This window comes from Mirounga leonina, unplaced genomic scaffold (genome assembly GCF_011800145.1).
Source record: "Mirounga leonina isolate KUSES-001 unplaced genomic scaffold, KU_Mleo_1.0 Mir_127, whole genome shotgun sequence".
Taxonomy (NCBI): domain Eukaryota; kingdom Metazoa; phylum Chordata; class Mammalia; order Carnivora; family Phocidae; genus Mirounga; species Mirounga leonina.
In genome coordinates this window covers 30,187,806-30,211,008 of record NW_023270316.1, presented here as the reverse complement: position 1 = coordinate 30,211,008, position 23,203 = coordinate 30,187,806, and the positions used below count along the sequence as shown (strand labels likewise).

The following is a 23,203-nucleotide window of genomic DNA, read 5'->3' as shown; positions in this document are numbered from 1 at the left end:
GATTAATAATGTTATATCCTTCAGAATTGCTGGATTAAATGAAAGACCTACAATTTGGTGTCTGCCATTGAGATGGTGTTGAATAGCTTAACAATAGAAGGTGTTGAATAAATGTTCTTTTCTCCTTTACTCTTCACTTTCAGATACTACTTTGTTGTGGGATGAAGTGCTTGTGTAAATCCTTTCTCATTTGACTTAGATTAGGTATTATTGTTTCTAAGACATTGTGACTGAAGAAGGATAAGTGGGTTACTCAGTTCACACAACCAGAACAGACGCAGAGGCAGGACTCGAACTCAAGCCTACTGGCTTCAACTTCAGCACGCTTTAGGTACTGTTGGTGGTTTTCAGGAAAATGAGCTGCCATGTCCCATCAGACAGTCACTCTCAGAAACACATGTTACTCTACACAGGTAGAATTTGGTGACAAAATGGGGAGAGACGTTGGGGCTGAAAATCTGAAAAAGAAGGCGAATCTACACCTGTTGTGAATGAAAAGTGAACAGAGAATACTGCATGTATTTTTCAAATAATCTTATTGATAGAAGGAGTTTTTAGACCTAAACAGTCTGGCAAGAAAACTGCTTAAAAATATAAGAGGAAAGCAAGTTTCTTTCCAGATTCCCTAACACCTGCTATCGTGATTCTGCTGTTTCTTGCCTTTTTCTTTGTGCACAGTATGCTTGAGACAGATGCATGCAAAGCCATTTCCCTTCTGTGCTTTGTCATAACTTGTTCCTGATGTTCTCTTGTTTTGAGATGCTTGGGATATGATTAAAAACACCTTCCTCATAAATTATGGTTTTATCCTTTTGATTTCTAGAATATTAACTTGAGATGGCTCATTCTAGTCAAGCATCTCATTAGTTTCTTGTCTCCTTTTATATCCATCCCAGTTTACACGCTGGGACCGATCAATTTGCCAGCAAAGTTAATGGATACAAAATTGTATTCTTTCCAGTTCTCAAGTGTCCGTGACGTCTCCCGTGTGGCATTCTGAAGGTTGGTCTCATTCCCATGGCCTGTGAGTTTAAATCCATTCGAATTACCTTACCCCTACTCTTACCAATCTAATGGCCTTACCCCGTTCTCCCCTCCAGTCTCCTCGATATACCTAGGAACAGCTTCTGTCTCGTCTCCGCACCTATTTTGGGTTTTCTTTATTAAGGTTTTATTTGAGAGAGAGCGAGTGAGCTCACAAGCGGCAGAAGGGGCAGTGGGAGAAGCAGACTCCCCGCTGAGCAGAGAGCTGGATGTGAGGCTCGATCGCAATCCTGGGCCTCCAGGATCATGACCTGAGCTGAAGGCAGATGCTTAACCAGGCGCCCCTACTTTGGGTTTTCTGGAAAAATTTAAAGCCGGTCCTGAGCCTGTGTGCCCTCAGACTTCTCCCACAGGCCTAGGCCAGGCACCAGGTTACTGTCATAGCTGAGGGCTGGAAAAGGAGACACAGAGCTTCCTAAGTCCTGTGAGGTAGACCCTGGGGCTAGGCGGTCATCCCTTCCTGATGCCTGGGCCCAACATCCTCACGGCAGAATGACATGTTCTGAAGAAAAAGACTGTGTTGCCCTGAAGGTTCTGGAATCTTTTTTGAACACAGGCAGCAAGTCTCAACTGGCCCTTTGAGGATATAAACATGTGAATACCTTCAGAATGCTTCTCTGCTTAAGGCATCAAGATTTCTTCATGAAATATTAATCCAAGGTCTTCTGGAGGTTGAAATTGGATTACTTCTGCCTGCAACCCTCTCACCTTTGCTGGGGACCACCAGCAGTGCCCTCAAGGACAACAGATTGCTCCTGCTTTCAAACACATTGAGGCAATTACAAATTGCTTGTGATTCTGGGGCACCATCACCCAACACAAACAGAGTTTGTGTAATCTCCAATGGATCAGATGTATCTTATTTAGATGAAGCGGGACCTTCTGTACTACTTCAGATCCTTCCTTGCTCAGGAAGCCCATGAGTTTGCACGAACTGCGGATCCACAAACTGCATCGTGAAGAGACCAGTCTTTGTGATCTTCAGGTTTTTGTTTTTGGTTTGTTTTGGCAGTAAAGTCTCCCACATCAGGAATTAGACTACTCACGCTGTTCTATTACATTATAGAATTTTCTATTTACGTATTTTTCCTAATGCCTTTCTCTGCCCCTTGAAATACTACTTATTCTTCAAGATGGAGCTCAAATGGCCTCTTAGCTACTCCTCTGCCAACAACAGCAAAAATAAAAACCAGTAACAACAGTCTTTCCTAAATCCTGAAGCACAGGACTTGGACATGTTTATGAAATTTATTAAAAGATTCTCTGAATAGTTACCTGTATCCAGATTTGATCTTTTCAAGTTTCTTCAAAGCAAACATTATACTGACAAATAGATGTATACATTTTCAACAGTGGGAATGTAGAACAAAACTTATCAAAACTTTTGCCATTCTCATGAAATAAATATAACCTGACTTATGATGACTCATAAATCAATAGTTTGTCAATTTCATGAGTTAACTGTAAAAAAGATCTACAGAAAAACACTGTAGTCTGTAAAAAAAAAAAAAAGCCTAGTAATTTTGTTGATTACTTTATAAAAGTTTAATAAGGGGCTTGTTAGTAAGATGGGGTTGGTCAATTTCCTAAATGTTTTCTTTTCCTCTCTTTGGCATGTGTCTGTTTATTAACATACATATTTATATGTTTGTCCCAGTGTTTAAGATTCCAAAATGTACTTCATTACCACTCTTCCCTAAGAGTTATGAAAGTCATCATTGTGCTGTGTTAGTGAAGTTGGATGGGTTTTTAGATCATAAAATCTAAAAATTTCCATTTTGTTTCTGAAGCAATAGCTCACACAGTTGTCAGACTTTATCACTGTATAAAAATGTACAGTGGTTTATTGACATATACATTCCAATATGTTTACAGCTGCAAGATAATGAGGCACACTCCGTATTGCACTTCATTAAAATTTCAGGCTCAACGTAACCTAGAAGTTTAAATGAAACTGCATTTGTAATTTAGTAATTCTTATACAGGACAAACATTGATATCTTTATATACAGTGTGATACTTATTACATTTATATGCCAGTCCTAACACAATTTTTTTTTTAAATAACAGTCTAGGAAATAAACCAGAATATTCCTCTTTTCATCCCCACCTGTGATGCAATTATACAGGATTACAAAAAGGCAGTATACAATAAACAATGATTATTTCTCTTTTTTGCTTGAAAGCCAGCATCATTCTTAGTCCATGGGCATGGCGATTCATTTATATCAATTATCTATAAATGTTCAATGCTTCACAGGCCAATGACGGTAATGGCCACATGCAAACACCTCACAAGTTTGATGTCTTGGTTCAAAAGAAGATAAACCAAAAGAATGGGGAAACTTTCCATAGCAAGAATTATGTACATGGTATTTGGCATCCTTCTTGCACTGTGAATGGTTCATTTTCATGGATGTAAAAATGGTCCCGTCCTTATCCTGAGCAGAGTTTAAACTTTACCACATCCACTTGGGGGATGAAGGCAACTTCTTCTCTGTAGACAAAGGAATCTGAGTGTTCTAAAAAGTGTGAGCATTTCTGCACACTCCACAACCCAGAGCAAATTCTTCCCCGGTGGGTGGATGAACAACATGGAGTGGACATTCAGTTCCTTCTAATTGTTTGCCTTTGGGACCTGTATAAATTTTGAAGGAGGCAAAAGAATATAATTAAAAATGACACATACATACAAACCTAATGTAAATATAAATCACCAATAAGTTATTCAAAGAAATTATATGGCTATGGTTACACAAATATAAAATTTAAAAATTATTTTTCTTCTAGCTACAAAAGTAAAAATGTTCACCATAAAAAATTCAACATACCAGGTATATACAACAGAGGAAGGACAGAATCCCTTACCTACAACATCCTGCCTAGAAATAACCCCTATGAGCTATAGATCTTATTCTTTTTTTTTTTTTAAGATTTTATTTATTTATTTGAGAGAGCACATGAGAGGGGGGAGGGTCAGAGGGCAAAGCAGACTCAGACCCCCGATGCGGGACTCGATCCCGGGACTCCAGGATCATGACCTGAGCCGAAGGCAGTTGCTTAACCAACTGAGCCACCCAGGCGCCCTATAGATCTTATTCTATTAGTGAATGAGATACATCACCTAAAAAAAATTTTTTTTTTTAATTGAAGTATAGTTCACACCCAATGCTACATCAGCTCCATATAACATAATGATTCCACAAAATCTATACATTATGTTATGCTCACCACAAGTGTAGCTACCATCTGTCACCATACAAAGCTATTCTAATACCACTGACTGTATTTTCTATGCTGTACCACCTTTCAGTCCCATGACTTATTCATTCCATAACTAGAAGCCTGTACCTCCCCCACTCCCTCTTTACCCATTTTGTATCCCCCCTTCCTGGAACTATCAGTTTGTTCTCTGTATTTATGGGTCTGTTTCTGCTTTTTTGTTTTTTAGATTCCACATGTAAGTGAAATCATACAGTATTTGTCTTTCTCTGACTTACTTCACTTAGCATAATACCTTCTAGGTCCATCCATGTTATCAGAAATGGCAAGATCTCATTCTTTTTATGGCTGCATAACAGTCCATTGTGTGTGTGTGTGTATACCACATCTTCTTCATCCATTTATCTATTGATGGACATTTGGGTTGCTTCCATATCTTGGCTATTGTTAAATAATGCTACAATAAACACAGGGGTGCATATATCTTTTTGAATTAGTGTTTTCATTTTCTTTGGGTAAATACCCAGTAGTGGTATTACTGGATCATATAGTAGTTCTATTTTCATTTATTTTTTTAAATAGGCTCCATGGACAGCATGGAGTCCAACATGGGGCTTGAACTCATGACCCTGAGATCAAGGGCTGAGCTGAGATCAAGAGTCAGAGGCTTAACTGACTGAGCCACCAGGGGCCCCTGGTATTTCTGTTTTTAATTTCTGAGGACCCTCCATCTTGTTTTCCACAGTGGTTGCACTAGTTTGCATTCCTACCAACAGTGTACGAAGGTTCCTTTTAGTCCACATCCTTGCCAACATTTGTTATTTCTTGTCTTTTTGATTCTAGCCATCCAGACTGGGGTGAGGTGGTATCTCATTGTGGTTTTGATTGGCATTTCCCTGATGATGAGTGATGTTGAGCATTAGATACATCATTTTACAGCAAAGAGTGATGAACAAAAATGATAATGAAAACCCATCAGTTCAGTTGAACAGAAAATTATTCTGGATGAGGGAATATGGAAACTTTTGTATGAATGTTTTTCTCCAAGTAAGAACAAATTTAAGTGTAAATAAGCCATGTTATCCTTGTACCTTCTCTGAAGAAAAAGTACACACTGATGAATGGGAAGACTGATTATTAAAGATTGTTATTTTTAAAAGTATCTGAAGGGAAATTAGTAGAAAAATGAAAACTGGCCTAAATATATGAATGGTAAAATAATATAAAATTTAACAATGTGGAAGAAGCACTTTGGGGAAGATATAAGCTTAATAATAATCAAATAGATGAAGCTTAAAAATGGACATTAAGGAGGGCACGTGATGTAATGGTGTAATAAGACTGGTGAATCACGGGCGCCTGGGTGGCTCAGTTGGTTAAGTGACTGCCTTCGGCTCAGGTCATGATCCTGGAGTCCCGGGATCGAGTCCCACATCAGGCTCCCTGCCTAGCGAGGAGCCTGCTTCTCCCTCTGACCCTTCCCCCCTCATGCTCTCTCTCTCATTCTCTCTCTCTCTCTCAAATAAATAAATAAAATCCTAAAAAAAAAAAAAAGACTGGTGAATCACTGAACTCTACTTCTGAAACTAATAATACATTATATGTTAGTTAACTGAATTTAAATAAAAAATAAATAGAAAAAAATAAGAAATAAAAAATGTACAAAAACCTGTACTTCTCTATTTTAAAAAAGACCTGTTATGTTAATGTGCTTCACGTCATGTGTTTCATATCATTTAAAAAGGACTTTTAGCTCCTTTATAAATGAGGAGCTTTACTGTGCAGGGAATACTGGCTGGGCTTATACTTGAATGCAGAGTCCCTAACAGCAGAGGAAGGGATAAAAGTATGCATTAGTTTCCTACAGCTAGTAACCAAAACAATAAATGTAAATTTTGACTCTATTTAAGAGAAAAGTATGCGATTGGATGGAATGAGCTTATCCAGATCAATGGGGAATGAGATCTTATTTATCTCTTCTAGGTTTAAAAACTTCTGTGACGTAAAAGAAGGAAAACAGGAGGGAAAAAAAGGCTAGTGTTTATGAAGCTTAGGCTGTACATATACTCAGTAAATGTTAGTTGTTATTACTACTACTGAACAACAACAAACTGTGGCCTCATGTAAAGGAATAAAAATTAAGCTCCACAGAAGCGGAAGACCAAGGCATGAGGGTAATATCAAACTGAGGACAGATCATCTCAGAAGAAGTCAACTGCTGGTTTCAGCTAGCAGACACAAGAGCAGCAGTTAAAACCTAGAAAGGTAATTATTCCAGTTATAAATTATAAAGTATATCAGCACCTCCCACCCCAAATCACACTGCACACTGATATTCCACCTGTCCCCCTGGTGGGAGGGGGAGAGCTGTCAGGAGGGGGGACACTCAATGGCAGATCTAACTTAAGTGCATGACACCATCAATGATGGCTCCTGCAAACTGCAGTCCTTGTTTTTTTCTGGGAGAAAACAAAGGGTCATTTATTCAACAAGTATCTACTTAGTGCCTAATGGGTGAATGGTGTTACATCAGGTGCTTGGGATGTAAAAATGAAGAGTACATGGCCCCTATCTTCAAGGAGTTCATAATCTAATCATGATGGTGAAAAACAGTAACAAAAACACACCTGTAGACATTTGCGTGCTTACTACTGAGGCACTGTTCTAGTATATTAACTCAATCTTCTACCAGTCAGAGGCAGGAACTATTGTCCCTACTTTGCAGATAAGAAAACTGAGGCAAAGTTAACTTAATCTTTCTTGATTCTTAGGTCCCTCATCTTTAAAATAGGCACAGCAACATTTAACTCATAGGGAGCTATGAAGGTTAAGTATCCTGGCACGAAGAAGGTAGTCAGCAAATATTTTAGAAAGTAATAGAGGAATTATCTACTTTAACTTCTTAATCTGGACTCTTGTCCTCATCCATATATTAAAAATTGGAATTAATGGGTTGACAGTGGTTAGAGAATCAATCCTTCTGTCCTTCTAAGTAAAATGCATGGCCGTCTTCCCTGCTGATTTCACTGTGGGGTCTGCTTTAATTCTATTCCAGTTCTCTAAAGGAATGGTTAAATTAGAGGAATGTGAGAGGCTGGGAGAGCACGCCTCGGTCTGAGCATTATGATCTTAGACCAGCTACTGTACCTCTCGAGGCCTTAACTTTTCATCTGTGAAGGTGGGGATAACACCATCTACCTTATAGGTTGTAAAAACTACGTAAGAAAATACATTTGAGGGACACCTGGGTGGCCCAGTTGGTTAAATGTCTGCCTTTGGCTCAGGTCATGATCCCAGGGTCCTGGGAGCGAGTCCTGCATCGGGCTCCCTGCTCAGCCTGCTTCCCTCTGCCTGCCACTCCCCCTGCCTGTGCTCTCTCTCTCTGACAAATAAATAAAGTCTTAAAAAGAAAGAAAGAAAAGAAGGAAAGAGAGAGAGAAATTAAGAAAGAAAAGAAAAGGGAAAAAAAGAAAGAAATTACATGTGAAAATGCCCAGGATCGATGACCGTTCCTTCCTTCTGCAAACTCTCTAAATCCTCTCCTGCCTCATTTCTCTGGTTCACGGCTGTTTCCAGGGTGGCGTCCCTGTGATGGCTGACCTGGGTGATCCTGTGAATGTGCGAGGGGAGGCCTTGCCCTGGCCAGAACCTCTCAGCAACGACCCCACCACTATGTTCTCCACCATATTTGTCTTATTGCTAGCTAATCTCCTGATTACTTTTAGTGTTTTGTTTTGTCTTTGTTTCTGAACATAAAAGAAATGTTCTTCCATTAAGCAAAATGTGGATTTTCCCTGATGACACTGCTCGCCTCTAAGCTTTCTCAACTAGAAGCTGCTGATCTCCTGAGCTCCTACTATGTCATAAGGCCAGGAAGCAAGACTGACTCTCCTGGTTTCCATTTACTTCCAGACCACTGACTTACAACTTTCATTCAATAAACCCCTCTCCCTCCCCTTGAAGCTAACCTGATCCAAACGCTGCCCCCATTTCACTCCCTTCATCTGCTCACCTCCAGCTCAGCATCCTCCTCCTGCTATTAGGTTTCACATCTTTATTCTGGCCATTATCCTAAACACCTAGCCTTACATTATTCTGATCTTGCTTCTTTCAAAGTCTATTACATCTACTTAAAAAAAAAAAAAGTTTTTAGAAGGGGAACAGTATAACAATTTCTTTTTGACATGAACAAACAGAAGTAGCCATACTAAAACAAAACAAAACAAAAAACCTTACATATTCTTTTTCTTTCTGGATAATTTATTTCTCATGGTTTAAAAATCAAAATGTTAAAAAAATTGTACATAATAAGTCACCTTCCCCCCTTCTCTACCCATCTTCCTGGTTCTTCCCAATAGTTAATTAATTTTATTAATTTCTAGTGTATTGTTCCAGTATTTTTTAATGCACATATAAACAAATATGAGTAAATATTTTCATTTCCCCCTTTCTTACAAGATCACATACCGTATACCCTGTTCTGTAACTTGATTTTTCATGTAACAGTCTCCTCTACATCTTTCCAGATCAGTACACAGAAACACCACCCTCATCATCATTTTCTTTTTTTTTTTGATGGTTCATAGTACTTAGTGTTTAACCACCCTCCTACTGGATACTTGGATTGTTTACAAATTTTTATTATTATAAGTAATATCCTTGCACATTTGCCTTTTTTATTTACTTCACATATGTAGGTATATCCCCAGAATTGGGACTATTGATGTGTTTGCAGTTTTGAGAGGCACCATCAAACGGCTTTTTCTATAGGGTTCTAGCACCTGCACTCTGATAAGCAGTGAATGAGAGTGTGTTTCCCAGCTTTAACAAAATCGTGTATTGTGCTCTAAGTACTTTTGTATGTTTTTTCACCAATTTCAGATATATCTCATGTAAAATTCTCTTCTGTGGTCATGTTTACCTCACCTTCCACTTCTCTCCCTTCCCACCTCATTGGGACCACCACCCTCCTGATCTCTTCCAATCTTTTCAGTTTCTTTTTGGTTTCATATTCTTATTTTTCTCAGCCTGACCTCCATACACAATCATTTCTCCCATATTCTCAGTGGCTTAACTCCCTGGCTTTCTGATGCTCACTACACTGCCAATTCCCAGTCATTCCAGATGAAATCACTTGTCCATTTTATGGCACTGGTTCCAGGCGTCTCAAAAAAAAAAAAAAAAATCACAAGAATCCTTTAAAATGGTTCTATTATCAATTCGTAACTTCAAACTTCACATGGCCCTTTAGTGCCAAACAGTGATTCTTTTACTAATCTTTAACTGACTTCCTTTTCCTTCCCCAGGTAACTGTCTTCATTATAACTCCTGACTCCTCATAACCACGGTGATCTTTCTACTTCACTCAGAATGTCAGAAGCTTACAAGGGCCAAGAAATAGCCTGATTCTTCAGGCTAGTTTGAACCGGGTTTCTGCCACTTGGAACAGAGTTCTCATGTGATCATTAAATTAAACCAGAAAGTATATACATCACAGTCGTGTTTAAAAATATTAAAAGCATACCTGCAGGACAGTGTGGTAGTTCTTCCTTGGGAATACTAGTCATTCTCTGAAAATCATCATGACAAGCATTACAAAAATGTGTTGTTCCAAAACAGAAAAAGACAGCCACTGAACAGCAGTAGCGACATTTATATTCCAAAAAGTCTGTGCCATGTTTTGGACACATCTATAGCAAAAGAAAATACATAGACACAAGATTATGGCAAGTCATTTCAAACACACGTAAGATAGTCATATATATAGCTCAGTGATTCATATTTTGCAAGTACCCATAGCTCTCAAAACTGACTGAAAAACTGATGACAGATACATTAAAAATACTGAGGAATAAATGTGTGGCTTTGCCCAAATGGTCTGGAGAAAGCCCTAAATTCTCATCTCAGATCCATCAGAACCAATCTGATTTAATAAATAAGACACATTTAATTTCCTGGTGAATTGTTCCTGGGCAGCCAAATTGAATAGTTAATATTTCATCTATCTCTCAGTCTCACAGCTGTACTGTGAAGATTTCATTGGAGGTGAGATAAAGCTAAAAGTGTGGCTGCAGGTTTAAGAATATGAAATAAGTAAATTTATTACTTGTTGAAATATGGTGACCATTTCATGGAGGACAAAATTATAAAATGCAAATACCATCGAAGAGAATAATATCTATGAATTAATTTGGAAAATTATACACTGCATATAAACATCCGAAAACACTGGGCAAAAAACCTGCTATACTATTCCCACCACATTAGTTAGATTATTATTTTTGAAAAAACAGAGGTTTAACATTTCTAAACTGTCCTTTCTAATAAAATGTTCTGCCCACCTGAGCCCTGGACACATCAGAACAGGCACCACAAATGAGCTCTCTGGGATCATAGTCATCCCCTTGTCCAGCCTCAGCATCGCAGCGAGCTTCACCACCAAAATATGCCTATGCAGAGAACACAATTAGATTACGGCAGGAAAAAAGAAAACCTTGCTATGGGAGATACAGTATGAGCATAGCGAAAGTAAGATCAAGAGGTCTTAGAAAATATTATTATCTATTCGACACTCCCTTGCAATGCCAAGTAGATGCCTGTATGGGTGGATCAGGGTATGAAATAAATCTGCTTTAATTCTGCAATAAACTCATGCTTACAGTAGGAAGTTCAAACATTGTATTGTCAAAACAGAATAACGAAAGAATGTATATTATTCCAAATAAATATCAAGAATAAGATATTAATGATGAGAAACTGCTTTTTCAGGGCAAAGTTTGAGTAATTTTTCTCATTTTGAAGTATTAAATGTTTCCTTCTACTGCTTTGATAAATATGTTTAAGAAATTTCCAAATTTTGGGGCGCCTGGGTGGCTCAGGCATTGACCGTCTGCTTTCAGCTCAGGTCATGATCGCAGGGTCCTGGGATCGAGCCCCGCATTGGGCTCCCTGCTCCGCGGGAGGCCTGCTTCTCCCTCTCCCACTCCCCCTGCTTGTGTTCCCTCTCTCACTGCGTCTCTCTCTGTCAAATAAATAAATAAAATCTTAAAAAAAAAAATTTCCAAACTTTAATACTGTAGTACAAAAAATATGCCTAAAATAAATATTAGTACACAATTAGAATCGTGGGGCTAATGGGACAGGAAAAAAAATCAATTTTGATTATACAAAAATTTTTAAAAAGGAAAGGGAATGGGTGCCTGTCTGGCTTAGTCAGTAGAGCATACGACTCTTAATCTTGGGGTTGTGAGTTCAAGCCCCACGTTGGGTGTAGAGATTACTTAAAAAAAAAAAAAAAAAGAAAGGGAAATTTGGTAATTCCTCAGAAGACTGCTCATACTTATAAAGCTACACTGTGTACAGGAACCCAGCAGTATCCAATATACACACTCAAATAAATGAAATTATCTTGGTGGGTGATTTATCTGTATTTGCTCTGGACACGAAATAAATGAGGCCAATTATAATTGGGGCAATCTGCATGCACAACATGTCCCACAGCCAAAAAACTATGTCCATACTTGAGGATAAACAAGATAAGTCAATATAAATCTAGTATCTCAGAAAAACAGGTCAAAAGACAGGCTCCATTGATACAGAGGTTATAAATGGTTGTCCACCAGCTAAATCTGGCCTCAGAAGTATTTCATTTGTCTTGAGGTCTGCTGTTTATTCTAGCTGTTTCACTTTTCTAGATTCCCTGCTTGGCTTCCTAGACATTGGACTGTCATCCCTATGGTAATACAATGTTCATTTATGATGTTTAACACATTGAACACACAGAAATAATATTTTGTTATTTGTAACAATACAAGTTTCACAAATGTACACTATTAGTCTTGCCTTGAATGTATGTATATTTATCTGCCTTTTTGGCTATCATCTACCTATTTAGACTTCCATTCATTAGCTGTATTTTCTTTTTGTTACATTGAGAGACTATGCACTTTTCATTTACAGATTCCTTCATTCATTTATGTATTCTCTAATTAACTCAGTGTCTAATAACTGCCAAGTACTGGAGAAAGAGAAACGAAAAAACATTGTCTTTGATCTCACAGAACTTAAGTGGCGCAGAGACAAGTGAATCAGTAATCATAATGCAAAATAAGTAGTTCTACAAAGAAGGTATGTAAGATACCAAAATCATGTGGTAGTGGAGAAGAGTTGCAGGCACATTACAGAGAAGGTGAAACAGACAAATTTGGCTATGCATACAAGCACCTCAGTTTGGGTGGGGTGTCAGGTTAGAGTGAAATGCAGAGGAGGAGTAGGGAAGAGCATTCCATGAAGAGGAACAGCCTATGCAATGGCACGGAGCAGTGAGTGAGTGAGCAGACATGGCCGAATTTGGGGAATTGCAGGCTGTTCGGTATTTGGTAGCATGGGGCGCAAATGGTACATACTGGGAAATGAGACTGGAGATGTGGACAGGGTAAGCAGAAAAATGACACATCAGATCTGAGGTTGAGAAATATTAATCTACTAGTAGTGATGTAAGTGTAAAGGATGGAGTGGAAGGACTAGGGGCTCCACACAAGGGGCTCAGTAAGAAGGCTACTACAATTACCAAAGAAAATGATTAGGGTTGCTGAAGATGTAACAGAAAAAAAGAACTCAAGGAGATTTAGAGACAGAATTGAAAAGACTTTGTAAATAAAGACTGGAGAACGAGAGTGTCAAAGTCGATGATTATAATACTCCTCATGTGGACTTTGAAGTATGTGTGAGAAATTCAAATGTCTGGTAAGCAGTTAAATATTTGTATCTAAATCTCAAAAATTTTGGAATGTCAGGATGATACAGATGTTAGGCAAAGACATGGATATACAGGAGCTCAGCAAAGGTAAGGAGGTTATTATTAGGCACGAATACAGTGCTGAGAAACTAAATATGTAAGGAGGAGACGAATGAAAAGGAACCCTATATAAAGGAGTTAAAGACAAATAACCAGAAAGAAAGGATATCAAGAGTAATGTCCCGGAAGCCAAGGAATTTTAATGAGGAAATGGTGAAAAGAATTAAGAGTTAACTTAAGAGTTCAGAGTAGGAGACATTTATTTAAAAACCAACTGGATTTGGCCAACAGGAGATTACTGATGTGAAGTAGCTTGTGTAAAGAAATGTAACACGCTCTGGAAATAGTCTGTATAGGTAAAAATAAATAAATAAAAAAAAATCCCAAAACAAATTAAGTAAAAAAAAAATTCTACTTCAAATGTAGTATCAAACTTTCTGATTTTTAACTTCAGACTTAAGAGTTAGATATCATTATACAATTCAATTGTTAATCACATAGGTAATCTTTAGTTCTTAAAAATTCCTAGTATAATTTACAGCATACCTTTCTGCATTTGTAGCAGACATAATATGCATATCTGTTCATGGCATAGCCAGCTGGGTCATTATAAAATCTCACACCAGGAGTTGTGATAGCTTCACTCTTATGCAGACCTTCATATTCCAATCTCATTAAGGCTTTTCTTCTGACATCCTCATAGAGTTCTTTTATTGGATCAAGCAGGTCTTTTAATACTATATGATTTATTTTGTTCTGAAATTTAAAAAATGAACATTCTTTAACAGAATCATTTATCTATGAATTCAACAAATACTGAAGTGTGCACCTAAGAACCAACCACTGTGCCAGGAGATAAGCAGAGAGTGAACATTTTCTAAATAAAATGCCATTTAGGAATAATCCTGTAAAATCCTCACAAGCCCACATTTTCCCAAGATCAGGGACAACAGGGGCAAATGGGATATAAAGCATGAAAATTCTTCACATTTCCTGAGTCTGAACTTTTTCTCTGGCTGCCTTAGCTCCTCTGGGAATAAAAGATTGCCCTGTTGCCACAAATAAGACATACTCCCTCTGTGTGTGTGTGTTCTGGTTCCTTGGGGGTAGGGTAGAACGTCAGGTGACAGAAATGAGGAGGTAGTATTTTCTATATCATCTTTATATATCATTTTCTAAATGTGACCTTTCTTTGTGGTACCATATGAGAAGAGAGGGCAAATTACTACAATCTTTTGAATTGTTCCTCAGCCTAACTAAGCAATAATTGTGCTAAGTCTTTCCATGTTATACCCTTCAAACCAGTCTGCACATCTGAAGGAAACAGGGAGAGCTTAACAGAACAAAAAGGAATGAAGAATGAATAGAGAAGGCATTGTCAATCACAATCTTAAACAAAGAAAGGTTTTTTTTTTTAAATTAATCATCACTGGCTTGCCAAAACAATTTGCTACTTTGCTTACTATCTTTAAAGAGATGGGCAAAATGTCAGTATTTTCTCCTTATTTTACCTAAGATTCTAAAAGAATCTTGGTTTTCAGGCTTCACCTTTAAGGAAGATGAAAACCCAGACTTCATCTTTAATGGCAGGTATCAGAGCCTACAAGCACCACAGGCTCATTCATTTTGGTAGTCACCCATTGTCATGTCACATATCTGAACTCTGAGGGGTCTGAAAGTGGTGACAAACACCCTTTAATGCATGATGATATCTAAATGAATTTTCTGATGCGATATGTTTAATTTCACTTAACCAGCTTTTAATTGACACTTACTGTTTTGAAATGCATAATAGATAGAGGGATCTTATAATATTCTCTGGCATCACCTGGATGAAAAGAGCAGAAACTGATGGGGGCTGGGGGTAAAAAGTAAACTGGGAAGGACACCAAGAGATGTGGACACATTTATTCTGGAGGATGAAGATAAAGATGAAAATAGAAAGTAGATAATTTCTGATTCTCTCCATACCTTGCAAATGGGACAAGATATAAATCCAAATGTTATCCTTGGACCAAGCCATCTGTTTTCCAAAACTCGTCGGCAGCACTGTAAGTGGAATACGTGACTACAGTCCAGCTTAAATTAAAAAAAAGAGAGGGATATAAGCAAATGTGATAATAATAAACACTTGAATAACCGGCAGATTATTCAATGAAGGTGCTAGTTAAAGCAGATAAAAGAAAAATCAAGTTTAGGACAATGAAATTTCAGCACTTCTCTGTTATTCATGAAATATTAACTAGGTCTTCAGCTTCTTCCAATTTATTACCACTTGCATATTAATGCCACCTTATAAAGAGTAAGTCAGGTTAGGGAGTAATTTAAAATTATTCCCTTTTGTATCTCATAGAAAGAAGGAACTACTGATTTAAAGATTTAAGATTTATTTTTTGAGAATATTCATTTATCTTAGAATCATAAGAACTGAAAATATAAAGCAGTGGTCAAATTTAAAAAAACATTTAGCGAATAGTAACTTCAATAATATCACTAATATTATAGACGTACGCATATACTTTACATACAGAGGTGTGTACTACTATGTACACATCAATTACATAGTGCTACCGTTTTGGGTTTTGGAAATTAAGGAGAGCAGTTACTAGATAATCTGATTATTTTTTCCTCCCTTATGAACATTTCATCCATTCCATTGATTATATAGGCTCAGACAAATGACAAATGAAAGCTGAGCACACAAAATGGAAACAGAACATAAAGAGTCGGAATTTGCTCTTCAACAAACTGGGAGATACTAGGGGACATTTTCTCCCAGTGAGGCAAGAAGTTCAGGGCTCTCTTTATTTCACAGATACACTTCTATTTCCCATGTTAAATTCCAGGCACTTTATAAGCTGAGACAACCTGAATGGCTGGTGCTGCTGAGAGCGCCTCGGTGAAGCAGATCATGCACATGTCGTCGGCGTCCTGTTTCAGCGTTGTGGCACTTTTGTCGCAGCCGTGTAGACAGGGCAGACAGTGCTCTTCATTCTTGACACCTCCGCACGGATGGCCACAGGGATGTGTCTTACTACAGGCTATCTTAGCATACTCCTATTAGACATAAATAATAATGGCATACAAAATAACAAAAAAGGCACACAGCCTGGTAATTATATCCATTATGTTAATTTTCTAAGATATTTCCCACAGGAAATACACATTAAGGCTATGTAGCAATAAAGTTATTTTTATTCTTTTTATTTTTTTTAAGATTTTATTTATATATTTGTCTGAGAGAGAGAGAGCACAAGCGGGGGGGAGTGGCAGGCAGAGAGAGAAGCAGGCTCCCTGCTGAGCAGGGAGCCTGATGTGGAACTCGATCCCAGGACCCTGGGATCATGACCTGGGCCAAAGGCAGACGCTTAGCCAACTGAGCCACCCAGGCGCCCTATTTTTATTCTTTATTTGAATATAACTTATGGATTATTAGCAAATTTTTTTAGTGTGTAATTTTAAAATTTTAATTTAAATTTTTTCAGTGTGTAATTTCTCTTTTAATGTGATTTAAAAAAATTTCACTTCACATAAAGGGAATGATGATAAAAAGTGAAATATAATTTTAATCTATTTATTTTTGTGCATAGTCATGAAGCAAAAAAATTCTGGATATACAATCTCCCAATCATCACCTATCCTTTCATTAAAATGGGTATAAAAAACATACAGGCGGGTGCCTGGGTGGCTCAGTCGGTTGAGTGTCTGCCTTCGGCTCAGGTCATGATCCCAGGGTCCTGGGATTGAGCCCCGCAATTGGGCTCCTGTTCAGCAGGAAGCCTATTTCTTCCTCTCCCACTCCCCCTGCTTGTGTTCCCTCTCTCCCTGTGTGTCTCTCTGTTACATAAATAAATAAATAATCTTTAAAAAAACAAAACAAAACAAAACACCATACAGATATCTTTCACTAGCTGGGCCCTATCCAAGTTCTTGTCAACTGAATTGAACTGAAAATATCTGGATAGCATGAAATATGTGTATGGATATTCAGGACTAAAGAACTGTCAAATATTGAAAGTTGATTATAGGGAAATAAGTGAATAGAGTATGTAAGAGGTCAAGGAAATGCAGTCCATAGATTTTTACCTTTTTGTAGCAAAAAAGCAAACATTAAATATTTATTATGGTGATAGTTGATAAACACACACTGTCTGTGTGGGTTTGAGAAACTTATCCATTCTCTAGCTCTGATAAAGCATTTAGCTCTTGATATGGGGAATATATTAATTTAGAAAACTGAAGTGATGCTGAGCTCTAACTCTTATTTAACAGGAAGTAAATACATCATGAGGGAATGCATGCTATTCCTAACTGGGACAGCCTGTCTAACTGTATACTCACCTGGCAGTCTGCATCAGAACACACACTGCCAACAGCAGATAACTCTGTTCCACTCCTGGAACCACAAAAGCGGCATGCTTCTGAGCTACTTGTGGTGGGCTTGCCTAGGTTCAAGCAGAAAAAGAAAAATCCTCCTTAAGAATATGTTTTCTACATATTTTAATACAACTAATAAAAAAAAACAACAACAGGAAAATCAGGTTTGTATCAGTTGCTATCTCTGGGAAACCAGCCAGGCAGTTTTACAGTGGAAGGGTTGTAAAGCTGTTGTAATTATAAAGTAACTAATCACAAAAAAAGGGACAAGAAACTAAAGACCTATCTGAAGCCAAACAGATAGCAGGTTGAGCAGATGCGGCAAATCTCCAGCTCCAAAAGCACAGTTCCAGATAAAATATAATAATAAAATTAAATAAGAATACACAGAAGATAAACCTTTAAGAATTTATATAATGACAAAATTACAAGGCATAGAAGAAAACCTATTGTTAGAGAATATGAAACTTGAATAAAGAATTCCCATCTAAGGAACTAGCATTGACAGAGCAATATATAAAGGAAATTAAATGTTTGAAACAGTCAAAGAAGGAACACAATCCATAAAACAAGAACAGAACAACAGGAAAAAGAACAGGAAGATACAAAAATGCAGACCAAGCTCATTTTAAAACACAGATACAAAAATTCTAAATATAATAGTAATACACGGAATTCAGCAATATTTACAGGAAAAATAGGTTTTTAAAAAGGATAATTTAATTCATGAATACAAGAATGGTTAAACATTAGAAGATTTATTAATGTAATATATGACCTTGATAGATTATAGGAGAAAAAAAAAATCAGCTATGAGAAAAAAAGACCACGTTCTTGTAGCATGAAAAAGTACTCCTATGTAGAGTTAAATTTGTTCAGATTTGCACTTAACTCCAACATCAAAAATTTGTATCAGTCAGAAATGGCAGGCTACAGAGGTACTGAAAATTAAGAATTTGTAAGATTAAATATTACTTTAAGCTGAGAATATAACCAGATTTACTTTAGAAAAAAATAAAAAATGGAAAACCATGTGTTTGGGAGATGAAATGACTTGCTCAAGGGAACACAGCTAATGAGTGACAAACCAGGTTTCCTGACTTGTAGTTTAATGCCCTCTCTATTATAGGACATTGTCCAGTACATATAATAATACAGTCAGCGATCAATGATGTTATAGTTATGAGAATATACTCAAAATAACCCACATTAAATAATTCACAGTAAGTAAATAATATCTAGTTCAATCCTAAGCAGCAGGCATGGTTCAATCTTAAATCTTCCACTACCTGTGTGTTCTCGGAACTCCACCATTGCCTTCATTGTTTTAGAATCTGCTAGTGCCATCAACCAGAACAATTTGGTTCTACCACAACCTTCGTGAAGGTCAACCTTGATAGCTTCTTCTTCTTCTTTGAAGACCTATTGTTTCATTAAAGACAAGGGAAAAATATTTTTTCACTCTGAAGGAGGAAGTATAAAATTTAATTACTCAATAACAATAATGGTTTTTATTTACTAAGGACTCTAAGAAGTTTTGGACATTTCCAATCTTGCCCTGAATCTTGACAACGGCCCCATTTTTATAAATGTGGAAACTAAGTTTGAGAGAGGTTAGCCGACTGTCTTGGTTTATACAGCGATAAATGAGACAGTTGGGAACTCCACTGAGGCTCTGATTGCAAAGTCCCTTTCTTCCCATCACAGCAAGCCTCCTTCCCACCTTTATTTCAAAATTTACTGAACATATCCTATGCTCCAGATACTGCTCCGCACATACAGACAGAAGCTGTCACCTGTCTTTGATGAGTCTTGGTTCGCCGATGAAGGTGAAGGAATCTGTCACAGTCAGTGCACAGATTTCCACATACGTTGCATAAAATGATGGCTGCAGTTTCTCCATCGTCATGGTTGTCACACATAGGCTGAAACAAGGTGTTCCCACATGTCACATTACATTTACAAGAATGCCACAGATGCTCATACACATGGAATGTAATTTATTTACAACAATAACGGTATTGTTCTGAAGTCTATTAGGAATTTAGAAGCTGAACATTAAACAGAATTATGGCAAGTGTACTTAAGTACAAAAACCCCTCAAAACCCTTAATTCAATAATTAATGTGCTGAGCAGGTTTAATGATTTTTAAAAAAAATTTAAGATTTTATTTATTTGAGAGAGAGAGAGATTGAGAGAGAGAGAGAGCATGAGAAGGGGAGGGTCAGAGGGAGAAGCAGACTCCCCGCTGAGCAGGGAGCCCGATGCGGGACTCGATCCTGGGACTCCAGGATCATGACCTGAGCCGAAGGCAGTTGCTTAACCAACTGAGCCACCCAGGCGCCCGGTTTAATGATTAATAAAGTAAACATGTATACTTTGATTAATGACTTAAGAAACTTTCTTCCCCCTAGGTTCAAACATCCTGTATGCTAAATGAATAAAAGATTCATTCTGAAACTTGAACATTAGTGAGAAAATGTTGAAAGGGCCTTTATAAAGTCTTCCCTTCCAGTGTACCTAGGGATACCTATTCAAACTACTTTAAGTACTGTGTATTTGTGAATAAATGGTATGTCATGGTGCCTCTCTTACTGCTTTATTTACTTCTAACCCTAAGGCTGATAACATTTAGAGTAAAATCTAGATATACAATGAGAGTGTGGCTAAAAACACATTTTAATATGGTGCAAACAAGAAGAAGAGGAAAGCTCTTTTACATAATTAAAGCCCCTAACAAACTACGAGGAGGGGACCCTAAGTGAAACAGACTTGTGAGATGACCGTGGACAATGTGACACAATTTTCTGCTAATTGTGGAATTTTGATTTGCAGGTTCGTTTTTTTGTTTTTGTTTTTTTTTAATGCTAAGCTACAGCTTACTTATAAAGAAAAACAAGATACATTTTTATAAGACAATTCTGGTCTTACCATTTGTTTTTGCTGTCCATCCTTTCCCATCCATCTCCCCGAAGAGAGACGATCTACATGGTCCTGATCCAGCACGCACAGTGAAGCCAGAGCAAGCCAGAGCTGTAACAGGAAAGGCTGTTATAATACTGAATTTTTAGAAAGGCTTAGAAAACACTGACTGCCTGACACATGATAACAGCTCAACAAATGCTAGCTGAATTTGGAAATACATGGAGACCCAGTGGCACTCAGGTTTTCTGACGTGGTACCAGGCACATATGCTCACTGCTGTATGGGCCACGTGCACAGTATATTTATTGACTGCTGCTGGATGAACCATTCTGGTTTTTACTTGACATATAAGATTATCCTTTATTGGTCTACTGTGGAAGCAATGTATCAGTAAATGAATTTACATATTAAATATTTACTGTACCCATGCCTCTTGCAAATTTTCCCATCTAGCGTCATCTGCCTGAGGCACTACGTTCCAAGCAAGGTGGCACAATGACTGTTCAATTTTACACAGTCCCATAAGTAGGCGGGGACATGTTAAATCCTTCTGCAGAGTAACAGCTCCTCAGAAGTCTCTGTATGCTCCTAAACGCCTAGCACTATCCTTGGTATACTTTGTCAGAAATAAGTAAATGTCTAGCAAGCTTTAGAAAATAGCCTCAGAAACAGTTTAAAACTTTCTGAAGGCTTAAAGGGTAAGCTTCAGTTTTACACAGAAGGATATATTTCTTCATTACCGAAAAATAGTTAATTATTTAAGAAGTGCTTATGAGTGTCACTGGACATGAACAGGAGGACGGAAAAATAGAAAAAGGAAAAACAGAAACAGAAACCTTAAGTGTGCAAGGAGAAAGGGGGAGTGCAGAAGGAAAGAGCGTGCGTGCGTGGTGCTAAAGCTCTGCTGTAGAGGAACTGCTTCACTTGTCACACTCAATACCAGCACGGCATCAAGCGGCCTTTTCTGCCCCAGAGAAAGACAATTTGTCTTCCTTTCCAGACTTCTGAAGATTAAATCAAATGACTTCTGCCAGTGTTTACTTCTTCCTAATGCTGCCACACTGCCCTGCTTCAAGGAAATCCCTAATCTCTTTTGGAAGTACACGGGACATGAAATTTGGTAGGTCAAAAATGACTATAGATGTCTCATCGGAAGAATGCAATCCTACTCTCCAGCTAAGAGATTTTGCCCCACTCTGCCCAGGGCTTATACTTTTTGCTTTTTTTAAAGGTAAGGTCTGTAAATCCAATAGGTAGGCTCTACTTTAGAATAATTAGGCCATACCAAATGAGTAAGGGAGGGCCTTGTCTTTGAAGGACCCTCAGTCTATCTGAGCATAATGCTGACACTAAATTTACTGTGTAAGCTATGGTAAATACATTATTAGAAAGACAACATAAGGGAACTTAGCCTTTTCTAACCAGTTGATCCTTAGCTTCCCAAATAATAACAAAAACAAGGGATAAAGAACACATAACAATGAATGTTTATAACCACTATACTTAGTTCATAATTCCAAAAAGCCTTTCACACCTTTTCTGTAAATGCAGTATTTGGTAAAAAAAAATTGGATTAAGTTGACTTATTGATTTAAGTTTGTTCAAACCTATTACTGCAATGATACAGACCAAATGAAAAGAAACTCCTACCCTAGTTGTTGCAATACATCTCACTGGAGATCTAAATTCTTCCTCCATCTTGGTCAAGGCAATGATGGTTTCTGCAATGGCATTTTTTGTCACTCGGGACCATGCTTCAGACAGATGACCCTATTGAGCAGGAGAGAATAATTTAGTAAGCAACGAGAAATGTATAATTGTAATAGTAAATTCTCTTCTCTTAAACAATATCTCATCAAAAAGGAAAGATTTGTTAGTGCAACTTTTTAAAAAAGATTTTATTTATTTATTTGAGATAGAGAGAAAGAGAAGAGTGCATGAGTGGGGAGAAGAGCAGAGGGAGAGGAAGAAGTAGACTCCATGATGAGTGCAGAGCCCGCTGTGGGGCTCAATCCCACGACGCTGAGATCATGACCTGAGCCAGAAATCAAGAGTTGGACAATCAACCGAGTGAGCTACCCAGGTGCCCCTGTTAGAGCAGCTTTAGATTCAGGGGCATACTTTTGAAATAAAAATCCTTCACAACTCTATGAAAAATTCAACTTCTAATCACTATTTTAATGATTGGAAAGTAAATAAACAGGTTCTCAATACTCTTAATCTATACAGCTCAAGAGTATTTCCTCTTATGTTTAGATAAAAACAGAAGTACTAAAGTACCTATGCTTCAGAAATTCCGATTATGAAGCTTTGTTATTTAACACAAAATTTATATAGCTAAGTTAATTGCTTTTAGATGAATATTACTAGAACCCAAGAGCATAAATGGGTTCAAATTACAACTACTTTTATTTATTTATTTTTAAAAAATATTTTATTTATTTATTTATTTGAGAGACAGAGCAAGAGAGGACAAGCAGGGGCAGTGGCAGAGGGAGAGGAAGAAGCAGGCTCCGTGCTAAGCAGGGAGCCGGACATGGGACTCGATCCCAGGACCCAGGGATCATGACCTGAGCCGGAAGTTGATGCTTAACTGGCTGAGCCCCCCAGGTGCCCCTACAACTACTTTTATTTGCTAACTTGATTTTTGCTGAACATAAACACCTGACTACCACAGAATTTAGGTGTTCCTAAATATTTTTCCTTAGTATTTTCATCCAGTGAACATCCTGAGAAAGACTTGTTGAAAAGTGAGAAAGTTCTCCATTACTCCAACTGAGGAAATGTCCTTGCTATTGGGAACAGTGACAGAACTTCCTATCTCCCCAGAATATCCT

General features: G+C 37.7%; 1 protein-coding gene across 7 annotated transcripts in view; it reads right to left on the bottom strand.

Moving 5' to 3' along the window:
* Nucleotides 1-2,852: 2,852 nt before the first annotated feature.
* The window catches only part of MYCBP2 (MYC binding protein 2), a 271,010-nt gene continuing 250,659 nt past the window's right edge, over nt 2,853-23,203 (bottom strand). For all 7 annotated transcript variants that reach the window (XM_035003215.1, XM_035003216.1, XM_035003219.1 and 4 more), the window contains 11 exons: nt 22,017-22,136; nt 20,373-20,474; nt 19,237-19,365; nt 18,730-18,862; nt 17,405-17,508; nt 15,932-16,120; nt 15,035-15,142; nt 13,610-13,819; nt 10,608-10,715; nt 9,791-9,956; nt 2,853-3,682 (listed from right to left, as the gene is read on the bottom strand). In XM_035003215.1, the coding sequence (XP_034859106.1) occupies nt 3,567-3,682; nt 9,791-9,956; nt 10,608-10,715; nt 13,610-13,819; nt 15,035-15,142; nt 15,932-16,120; nt 17,405-17,508; nt 18,730-18,862; nt 19,237-19,365; nt 20,373-20,474; nt 22,017-22,136 (1,485 nt within the window). In that variant the 3' untranslated portion in view covers nt 2,853-3,566. The remainder of the gene's footprint in view (nt 3,683-9,790; nt 9,957-10,607; nt 10,716-13,609; nt 13,820-15,034; nt 15,143-15,931; nt 16,121-17,404; nt 17,509-18,729; nt 18,863-19,236; nt 19,366-20,372; nt 20,475-22,016; nt 22,137-23,203) is intronic.